The sequence below is a fragment of the Sander vitreus genome, chromosome 23 (assembly GCF_031162955.1).
Source record: "Sander vitreus isolate 19-12246 chromosome 23, sanVit1, whole genome shotgun sequence".
Classification (NCBI taxonomy): Eukaryota; Metazoa; Chordata; class Actinopteri; order Perciformes; family Percidae; genus Sander; species Sander vitreus.
Genome location: NC_135877.1, coordinates 7983400 through 7995242, shown reverse-complemented (window position 1 = coordinate 7995242; position 11843 = coordinate 7983400). Strand labels below are relative to the sequence as shown.

General features: G+C 42.5%; 1 protein-coding gene across 2 annotated transcripts in view; it reads right to left on the bottom strand.

Annotated features, from left to right (window-relative positions):
* Positions 1 to 2566: 2566 nt before the first annotated feature.
* The window catches only part of LOC144512408 (copine-8), an 88583-nt gene continuing 79306 nt past the window's right edge, over positions 2567 to 11843 (bottom strand). For both annotated transcript variants that reach the window (XM_078243159.1, XM_078243160.1), the window contains one exon: positions 2567 to 9429. In XM_078243159.1, the coding sequence (XP_078099285.1) occupies positions 9226 to 9429 (204 nt within the window). In that variant the 3' untranslated portion in view covers positions 2567 to 9225. The remainder of the gene's footprint in view (positions 9430 to 11843) is intronic.

Below are 11843 nucleotides of genomic sequence, written 5' to 3'. Positions count from 1 at the left end.
AGAAAGAAAAAAAAAAGTTTGCAGCACCTTTAAAGCTCTGTATTTGCTTAAAATAATAAAAATGACAACGTGTTAGTGAGCTTTAGAGCCCAGTAGTGAGGAGGCGGGGCTGTTATACCCAGCGGAAGCCCAACCAAGCCTGCTGTTTTTTTCTGTAACCAATGCAGCATTAAAGCACGACGGAACCAGCAAGTAAGCCAGCCAACCAGTGGATGGCTGGCTAGTTAGCTAGCTAGCTAGCTTGCTAACTCCGCCACGCCCCCACACCACACCGGTCATAGAAAATGAGCCGAACAAAGTTGTCACTCATCTGGCGATAGTAATGTGCTTTCCTACGCTGTGACGTAGTGTGTGTGGATGAACACAACGTTGTTAAATTTGACTCATTTAGCGGCTGGCTCTCTATGCCTCATAACGTTACTACTCCACGGCTCGTTCGGCCATCACAGCAAAACCTTGTCGGTTTAGATGGAAATTTATACATAAAAGTGTTAGCTGCTCTGACCATTCTGCGGTGTTGATATGAATGGGAATGTCCTTTTTATCCATGTCCTTTCTATCTTATTTTACCCTCTTAACCTGAATACGCGTGTTTATCAAAATGTCAAGCTAATCCTTCAAAGTTTTAAGTAAGCTATATACTTTATTAACCTCTCTTATAGTAGCAGTAAGACATTCACTGCTGCAGCAAAACTCTGTCCTCTGTAACCCTTCCATCACTCTGAGTGCCAGAAGTGAGACTGAGAATATCCTAAAATTTGGAGAAAAACAAGCTGTATCGTGACTTTTGAAAATCTGGGATCTTAGCACCTGTCAAAGTACTTGCTGAGTTATTGAGTGTTGATGAAGAACCCTATCAACCCCTGGCAGATGAACAGACCCATTTTGGTATTTGTGTGAAACAGGGCATTGACAGTCTTGCTAATTGCCTCCTTACTCGCATCAATAAATATTTTTCAATTTTATATTCTATGAAATAGTTGCCACTTGAGCAGGCAGATGACAGATTTACACCAGGACTGGGAATGATTCAGAGAAACCGAAGGATGACATAAATAAATGTTACGTGTTTCTCATGTTTTGCAGCAGCACTTAGTGCCTTGCTCAAGGCCCGCAGTCCTGTGTCCGTGTGCTTTGTGTGTTTTTGGCGTGGGAAGACTTTCATGCACTATAACCTGGCCCTCCACTACATCCTCCGGCACCTGGACTCCGCAGGAACCTACGCCAGGATCCTGTTTGTGGACTTCAGCTCTGCCTTTAACACCATCATCCCGGCTCTGCTCCAGGACACTCTCCCCCAGCTAGGCGTGCCTGACTCCACCTGCAGGTGGATCACTGACTTCCTGTCTGACAGGAAGCAGCATGTGAAGCTGGGGAAACACGTCTCCGACTCACAGACCATCAGCACCGGATCGCCCCAGGGCTGTGTTCTTTCCCCCCAGCTCTTCTCCCTGTACACCAACAGCTGCACCTCCAGTCACCAGTCCGTCAAGCTTCTGAAGTTTGCAGACGACACCTCCCTCATCGGACTCATCTCTGATGGTGACGAGTCCGCCTACAGGTCGGAGGCTGACCACCTGGTGACCTGGTGCAACCAAAACAACTTTGAGCTCAACGCTCTAAAGACAGTGGAGATGGTTGTGGACTTCAGGAAGAACCCACCCCCACCTGCCCCCATCACCCTCTGCGGCTCCACAATTGACACTGTGGAGTCTTTCCACTTCCTGGGAACTACCATCTCCCAGGACCTCAAGTGGGAGCTGAACATCAGCTCCCTCGTCTAGAAAGCACAACAGAGGATGTACTTCCTGCGGCAGCTGAAGAAATTCAACCTGCCAAAGACAATGATGGTGCACTTCTACACAGCCATCATTGAGTCCATCCTCACATCCTCCATCACCATCTGGTACGCTGCTAGCATGGCCAAGGACAAGGGCAGACTGCAGCGTGTCATTCGGTCAGCAGAGAAGGTGATTGGCTGCAATCTGCCGCTGCTCCAGGACCTTTACGCCACCAGGACTCCGAAGCGTGCTGGAAAGATTATGGCCGACCCCTCCCACCCCGGACTCAAACTCTTTGAGCCACTCCCCTCTGGCAGGAGGCTGAGGTCCATCAGGACCAAAACCTCACGTCACATGAACAGCTTTTTCCCCTCCGCCACTAGCTTTATTAACAAGGCCCGGAAACCACCCTGACTCTCCACCTTCATGCCACTGTTCTCTCTCCGCTGTAATGCTCTTTGCTCTTTTTTATTTATATCTTTATTTATTCTTTATTTTTAACTTAATACATACTGTGTAAATATACTTATATTGTTTGTACCTATACTTATATTGTTTAATATTCAATCTATAGAATGTGTGACGTGCACCAACAACACCAAAACAAATTCCTTGTATGTGTTAAAAAACGTACTTGGCAATAAAACCCTGATTCAGATTCTATAATTATCCTATCAGAGAGAGCAAACCACATATTAGTCCTAATAAGCTATCACTGGAGAGAAAAGACAAACACCCAGGAAAGGAAAGAAAATGTGAAGAGGACATTCAAAACTGAAGCAACCTTTGCGTTTAATATGAATATTTATTTTAAAAAATCCATAGTTTGATACAGAAATAGTCATCTATTATATGTAGTATCAGACAATCAGTACTTCAGCCATGCTTTCTCTGATTAATCACGGTTTCAAAAAAGTACAAGATAATTGCTTTTCAATAATTGAACTTGTGCAAAGAAAATCCACTAGAAAGCAATAGAAACACTGACACAAAATAGATAACAATTAATTCCTTGAAACAATTCATTTTTCTGAAGAAGGCATCGCACAATTCCAAGAAAATCAGTGAAAGATTTAAGGCCATTTTGTACAGTTCATTTTCATATAGATTTTTTATATTTCAAAACACTCAGTTTTTAACAAAAGGAACTGGTGCATCCTTTGTAAAACTGTACATGCAAACATAGTGCACGTTGTTAAGAAGATATGACAAGCATACAATATATCAATATATTATTTGGATAGCTTTAGTAAACAAAGATCTTACGTGTGTTAACACCTCAGATGGTCTATTAAAACACTCTCATAAAAGGTGCCACACAGGCGCGCGTGCGCGCACACACACACACACACACACACACACACACGGGATGGGAAGGTTAAAATAATATTTGTCCAGCCAAAGCCGACCAACACAAAACAACAGTGCCTATGGTGATAATGTTTGTGTGTGGGTATGGAAGCAAAGAAAGGCCAAAATAAAAAGATTAACAAATGAATACATTTTGAAGCCGAAGAAATTCTTAAATTTAAATACAACTGCATTTATATCACTGAAATATTTGACCATCAGAATTGATATGGTTTAAATTTCCCTCTTTTTTTTTAACTCACAAATTCATCGTAACTTTTTTTTGTTATGATGTGACCGAAGGAACGTGACCTTATAGTCTAATCCTTTCCATTCAGGCTTGATTGTGTGTGTCCTTAAATTTTGGTGTGTGAATTTCACTGATCCAATTTCTCTATTTTTAGATACAAATGACCAATCAGTTTTGAACAACTTGAATAGAGTTCTTTAACAGAGTTTAGGAATTCAAACCACATAAATTCATTGTAAAATATTTAAATGCTATAAATTTACTAGTATTTCAATTACAACGATAAATATTCTACAAAGAGTGTAAATTGTAAGTCGCTTTGGATAAAAGCGCTAAATGACATGTAATGTAATATCATGTAATTTGCTCACAAGATTCAAGTCCTGACAGCCTTTTTTTGCTTCCATACCGTGTCCTGGTACAGGCCTCGTCATTAGATTTAGTGAAATAAGCATCAAGTAAGAAATGCATTTTCCTACCCTGAAAGGATTTACTGAAGAACATGTGACTTGAAACAGGAGGTAGTTAGCCATTCAAATGACATGACATGACAGGGGCATCCTGCAGGCTGTATAGTATGTACATCATGTAACAACAGCGCTCTTAGTTTGCATTTGGCCAGCCAATTATCATGTAAATAATTGTTTTACATAGAAGTACTCTATATCGACGACGTTCCACTTCCGGGATTATTCAGGGGCCCCTGGAAATTCCGCCAGATGTCACTCTTTTTAGGCCGGATGTCTGTCACATACCGCTTTCTTTCTGTTGGCATTTTAAACTCCGGTGGATTTACAGTATGAGGATTATGGTTAACTCAGATCTCTGCAGGGTAAATCCAGACAGCTAGCTAAACTATCTGTCCAATCTGAGTTTTCTCTTGCACAACTAAAACAACCTTAGAAAGTACACGTTCCACCAAAACACGTTCCTTCCCGAGGCTATTTTGCAGAGGCACCGTCATTGTGTCCGGACCTTAGCGCCGCCTAAGACGATTATGTTTGGTTTAAAGACATGCCAATGAACCAGAGCATGTTTTTCTCCCATCCCGGAATGCTGTGTGGACTAGCCAGACCCTCCTCCGCAGCGCTGTGGAGGAAGGTCTGGCAATGCAAGACCAGTAAAGAAGTAACTTCAAGCAACGTGTAAGTTGTCGAAAAGGTGAGTACATTTACCTTTACACCTATGACGACGTTTCCGGTGGGTTTTGTTTCAATCTTTAAAGTGAGATGCGTAACTTTTGAAAAAGGAAATGACACATTCTTCCTCTTATAAATGCAAAGGTGAATTCATAAGCAATAAAATGCACCCTTAATACACTTAGGGCCTCATGTTCTAACGCTTTTTCGCCCACTTCAGGCGTATTTGTTTTGCAACGTGCACGTAAAAGCATGGCGAGGTATGTACAAACATGCCGCACTGAGGTAAAAGCGCAGACTGCCTGTCGCGGTAACTGAAATTGGCAAATTGCGCTTTTCCCTGTCATGCATATGCATTCACCGGAGTTTTCCATAAAGAGATGGGAGGGGATATGTACTCCGCGGTATGTACAAAAACCGCCGGTGAAAGCGCGCCTCTATTTTGTGGTGAAAATTCTCCGCCTCTTAAAAGCAGGTGTAAACCAGCCGCAAGCGGGTTTCCTCGCATATGCCTCCTGGTGAAATGGCAGCAGTAATCAGAGCAAGACAGAGACATAGACCAAGGAGACGAGCTGAAAAGATGTTTGCCACAAGGATCACACTTTTTCAGTTGAGTGAACACAAAATCATTAAGCGTTACAGATTAAGCAGCCATGCAATATTACAGTTACTGCAATAAATCAGAGATGACATTGAATCTCCGACTCAGCGTTCACATTCCATTCCAGCCGTTGTTAAACTCCTCGCTACATTACAAATATTGGCATCAGGATCATTTCAAACAGTCACAGCATCAGCAGTGGGAATATTGCAGTCTGCACTCAGCCGTATCATAGCACAAGTACTTAACGCTTTGCTACAGCGCAATTTACGGTATAGTGGGCGGAGAAAGGCGCTGATTACCCCATGAACTGCAGGTTTGGTAAATACGACGTAAGCTGAAGTATCACAGCGTGCGCTTTTTGCGGGTTGGCCATGGCGCTGATAACGCTACGTTTGCAAATGTACGTACATGAGGGCCTCAGGGTTCTGCCACCACAGCTTTACTATGACTGGTAGCTTTAAGCTGGCTAATGTTAGCTAACCTTTGACAGATATTGCTGAGTAACTGACATTACTGAGTCAGCTTGACTCTACCTGTACTACTGTTAAATTACATTTTAGCAGTAATGTAGCACTTTGATGAGGACCGATAGCAGGAGCATCAAAAATAAAAGTTGTAGTAAACCATAGTGGCTGCTGCAAAAGGTTTGCTTTCATCTCTGTATACAGAAATATGTCTCTACCTGGAGGGATTCAGGCTAAATCGTCACTAACCACTAACAATTAAACACTTAGCTGACTCCAAGCAGGCAGTCCCACCACCAAAACACAATCCCTTCTCTGACCCCCGCAGTGCTGGGTCTCTTACAGAATGAGATGTGAGTTTTACAGTATATCTGCTGAGGCAGTAATGAGCTCCTTATTTTGACCTGCAGTCCTAATAATGTGTCCAGCTACGCTTTGAACGCAGTGGGTGGCTGCAGGAGTGAGACTCAACCGGGCGGCCAGGCGGCCAAACGCGCACACACACACACACACACACACACACACACACACACACGCACGCACACACACACACACACACACACAGGAGGGAGATTGTGAGATGAACAAAGATGAACTAGGGAATATCAAGCAACTAGACAAGGCAGCAATGTAAGATATTCAAAGCAAAATGTGCAGAAAATGTCATCACAAATAATCATGTTCTGTCACTCCACTGCGTTTATAAGACATCTGGGTTGCAAGTGTCTTTTTTTCACACTTTTGGGCCACAAGGAAAGGTTTTACTGCTGGGAATACCCAGAGAGTGTAGAAAAGTGTAGCAAAGACTGTAATCAGCTGACTACCCCAAAATAAAATCTAGAAACTCTTGTTGGCAAAACCTGAAAACGTACGCAGTATGTGGCGACCTTAGTGCAGCCAATAGCAGCAACTCAGCACATATATTGTATATCAAAGACACGTTTGTTTTTGTGTGTGTAAATGGTGCTGGGTTGATGATACATCATGATTTCATTAAAAAGTCTTCTATGTATAAGACATCAGAGTAAGAAAGTCAGCGGATGATACGGTGGGCATTAGCTTCCCAGTTATTCATACAAAATAATAATAATGCTAATAATGTTTGTGCCATAATTGTAGGACTACTTCAGGGTGTTGATACAACAAAATCACTGTGATGCGTAAAAATCCTTCCACATCGTTGGTGCTGCAATGTGATTCACTCATGATCCAATAAATGTTCCTGCATTCCCACTTTTTGTAAGACTGTTTAAACAATTCATATAATGTTGTTTTAAAAGACACACACATCTCGTTCACATTTAACACATGCACTCACCATTCATCATTGGAACACTCTTTCATTACAACACTGAACAACCCTTCCACATTCATGACAAAAACTGAACTCGTTCTTAACGAGACGTCGTTTAGAAACAATGGTAAACTGGAAACTTGTCGGACATCCTCGGGGACTGACAGGAATCACACAAATCATCCGTTTACACATCATAAAAACAAACATATAAAAAGCTATATCAAAGCTAAAGGTGCAATAAAAAGTACAAACTGAAAAAATTAAAATGAAACAAAAAGCCAACATTAGGGAAAGTGTGTTTTCCTCTGCATTTTTGACCACTGGGCTCTTTATGCTCAAACTGTATTTAGTTTGAGAACAGCTGCTGTCGCTTTAAACATGGGGCGGGGATGTGGTGTTAGACAACACAATGAGACAAAACCCCTGGGCATGTGGGCATCATATTGCCAAGGCAGTTTGGAGGAGAACAGAGAGAGAGAGAGAGAGAGAGAGAGAGAGAGAGAGTAGCTATGCTTCCATTCAGAAGTCAAATAAATGCTGTGCAAAAATAGGAACTACTGGACAACAGAAGATTTGAATCTTCATCATATTGGTCCGAGCAAGCAAACTGGCATTTAGAATGTAAAACATTTGTTTTTAAATGTTTGCTAATGTGGGCCATATTTCATATTTCTATACAGTCATGCCAGTGGCTCTGTGACTCAAACCTCAGCATGCTAACATGCTCACAGTGGCAATGTTAACATGCTGTTTAGCAGGTCCTGTAGTACATTTCCCATCTTAGCTTAGTATTAAGCTTAGCTTAAGTATTGGATAAATTAAAACGTTGACCTGATAATGGCGCTGGGTAAAAAGTCAGAGAACAACCAAAGTTATTACCATTCATCCTGAGGGGGAACACGGATATTTCTTTACCTAATTTCATGGCAATCCATCCAATAATTGTTACAATTTTCAGTCTGGACCAAAGTGGCGGACCGACTGACTGACCGACCGACCGACCGACCGACCGACACTGCCATCCCAAGAGCCATGCCGCTAGCATGACTCAAAAACAACAAATGCACATACTGGTTTTTTGAAGATGTACACCTTATATATGGCTCCAACATCTCTGGGAAGCAGGGTAGAGCAGATATTTTACATTTCAAAATGTCAAGTGAACCAAACTAAACTGAAAGGAAATTCCATTGCTGTTCATGACATTCTGTAATAAAACCCTTCCCTGTTCTGATGAGCATACAAATTATGCATTTTCTATTCAGCTCGTATTAGAACTCTCAAAAAAAGTTGGATGGAAGGACAGCTAGTAAAAGTGACAGAGTCATAAAAGACAGGAGAGAGAGAGAGAGAGAGAGAGAGAGAGAGAGAGAGAGAGAGAGAGAGAGCGAAGAAAGAAAAGCTGCGACAGGGAGACAGATCGACAGATTTCTCAGGCCTGAGAGCAGTGCAGACAGACAGACAGAGAGGGTGAAGTGACGAATGGAGATACAAGCAGACAGACACTCACCCCCCACAGACAGACAGACAGACAGACAGACAGACAGATGGATAGAAGAGGTAGTGCAGGGCCACTATATGCATGCATTTGACTGAGGCTACACTCATGCAAAAGGTTAATACAAACACCAGAATACAGTACGGTACGGTACAGCACGGTACGGTACAGAAGGGCTACCAGGACCTGCACTGCTGCTACCTGACACACATGCCAGGAGAGAGAGAGAGAGAGAGAGAGAGAGAGAGAGAGAAAGAAAGAGAGAGAGAGAGAGAGAGAGAGGTCGCTTCATATTGATGAAACTATGTGTTTATAAAAGTATCAACAGTAAAAATCTTTGTTAGCGTTTACTGTAAACAATGAGTGCGTTGGAGAGAGAGAGAAAGAGAGAGAGAAAGAAGAAGTTACATATGTCCCGTTATTTACAGAAAAACTTCATTTAAAATCAAGTGATTCCTTTGATTTGTCTGAACACATTCTCTTATAAATGTTTCCAAAGCTGTCCTCCATTTCCTCTTTCATTCCTTCATTTCCTCCCTGCTAGGAAATCAGACTTTCCGTACTCTCTCCGAGGCCTTTCCAGGTTTCCCAGGCGAAAAAATACATAAATTCCAGTCAGTAACAGGAATGCTTGACAGTGGAAGTAAACAGACTCTCATTGGCTTTTCCTGTCCTCAAAAGTGACACTCTCCTGGCTCGACATGCAGCCTTCTGAACACACGAGAAAGACCACTGTGATCCACGACGGCAAGGCATGGAGAGCGGCTTCAGGGATGTGGAAGTATTTTGCGCGTAAAGTTCAGCTAACCCCTGACTCTGAAACCTTTCTCCCCTCGGGCTCCTCATATCTGGGTTTGGATGGGTTGCCCTGGCGGCGTGTAGGGAGGCGGCGTGTAGGGAGGCGGTGCTGGCGACGGCTTGATCCCGCGGGTCCTCATGTAGGAGAGGAACTGGTCAGGGATCTCGGCCAAGACGTCTTTGGCGAGCCGCGCCATGCTCAGGATGTGGTTTCCCGTCCGGTCGATGTAGTCCCTGAATGGGACAAACTGAGAGGGACAAGAGGGAAGAAGAAAGGGGGTTAAAGTGACAAGTTGAAGTTTACACTTCAGCAACTGCAGCCAAACTTTAAGCAGATTATGTATGTAGTCATCAAGTGTTTTGTCTTTATTGTGACTATAACTGCCACTGTTCATCACACCCCCAACCGGCACCGTCAGACACCACCTACCAAGAGCCTGGGTCTGTCCCAGGTTTCATCCTAAAAGGGAGTTATTTCCTCTCGCACTAAATGCTTGCTCTTGGGGGAATCACTGGAATTGTTGAGTCTTTGTCAATTATAGAGTGTGGTCTAGACCTACTCTATCTGTCAAGTGTCTTGAGATCACTCTTGTTATGATTTGATACTATAAATAAAATTGAATAGCCATCAAGTGCATATTTCAGTGATGGAGTACTCAAGTCCGACGCAAGTTGCTATTCTCTGGACTCGTGACTCGACTCGTGATTTACGAAATCGGACTGGAGCATTCATTAAACAGGACTCAGAAGGTGGATGAAGTTTCTGACAACTTTATGTGAAATATGTGATACAAATTTGATAGAAGATATTGATATATATTTAGTCTGTAACCGTTTCATGCAGGGGCCTGTGATGGAGTACTCAAGACCTGGACTCTGGACTCGTAACTCGACGGGGACACAAACTCAGGTAATGGTGACTCAACTCGAACACTGGGGGTCCGAGACTTGACTCGGACTCGACAGTTGGTGACTTGACTACAACGCTGGCATATTTACTGGGTTCTCATTTTAAAACAAGACAGCTGGAGTGCAAATACTGTGGGGAAATGATGAGTTTGGTTTAGTAAAGAGAGGGAAAATGAGGACATGTCACGGAGGTGAAGAGAGAAGTCAATTAGCAATCAGATTAAGAGCAGAGGAATGAGGGTGAAATGTTTGGGAGCAAAAACAAAAGTGGGGCGAATGATGAAAAAGAAGAAAGACAAAAAATTCAAATGATATAACATAATTCATCCTCTGTTTTACGTGGAAGGAGCTCTTATGAACTGCAAGACAGAGAAGAGATTCTCTCCTAATTGAGACGCTGCAGATTGGCCCTATTTTCTGAAATGAAACTCTGGTGTCTGGTTGTCTGGTGAACAGGAGGTAGGGAATGTCACAACTTTCTCCTAAACGGCACGCAAAAAAAAAAAATCTGATCCCTAACGTCACTGAGATGAGGATTTTGTTAAAACCGGGCTGTCAATTATTCAGGACCCATACTGTGGAACAACATTAATCAACGCCCAGGTCAGTCTCTGTCAGTGTTATAAAAACATTTAATCTATCTTCTTAGATAATCACACAACTGGCATATAGGCTAGTTAGTCTTTGTTCTTTTATTTTCATGGAGTTACTAGTTTATGTTTTATTTAGATGAATATGACTTTTCCTATCTGTGTGACTTTTTGTTACTGGACAATGGCTATGCTTGTATTTGAAATGGTTTTAATTAAAGTTTATTGTAGTTTTGACGCCATTTGGGGATGCTGGTGTGTGAAACTGAACAGCCAGCAGCTACATACCAGGACCTAGTTAGCTCGAGCAAACGTCCGACATTAAATATTAGGCGGAAAATATGCTGGTTCAAATAAGGGGTTCAGCACTTGCTACTTGCACAATAGCAAAGGAATCTATTAGTGGCTTTCTTGCCATTTGTCACACATGTCTGACTTTTTTCTCCCCTGATTCCAAGTCCAATAACTTATAATAAGTGTTTCAATGTTTTGCTCAGGAACCCCCGGACAGATGGATCAGGCCGCTCTGCTGTGACTCATTATTTACATATAAAGACTGCTGCCTCCTTTGCAATGCCAATCCACCTGCTGTGATGAAATAAATGCCGACAGATTTCACGTGTCATAAACCACATAAACCATGTACTCTTAACATGGATGATATCGCGGAACTAAATGAGGATGGATATCATTTATTTAATGAGCTGTTGTAACCTACAATCACAAGATCAGATGAGAGGCCAATTTGTGCTGGAAACCCTCACTGCAAAATGTAACTCTCGCCATGTCACGAAGGGTAATTAGCTGGCTGATAATGAGAGGCTGTGGGCAGAACTGGTGTTATGTTCCACTACTGAAACTTAGTTTTACACCATCTCCAGGTTTTATTTTCTGCATACGTGTGTGTGTGTGTGTGTGTGTGTGTACTTGTACTTCAGCTTATTAAAAAGCCAACTAACGAGCGTGCCTCCCTCGCCTACGTGGGCTGAGGGAGGGTGTGAGCGAGCGAGATATGACAGCAGCGGTATAAAGGTCAGATAGGAGGAAAATGTGACTCCGCTGTGTCACAACAAACAAAAGTCTCACTCTGTATGTTTGCATTTATTCTCTTTGCTTTGATGCAAGGGAATAACATGAGTCTGAGAGGCAATACTTGTCATTGT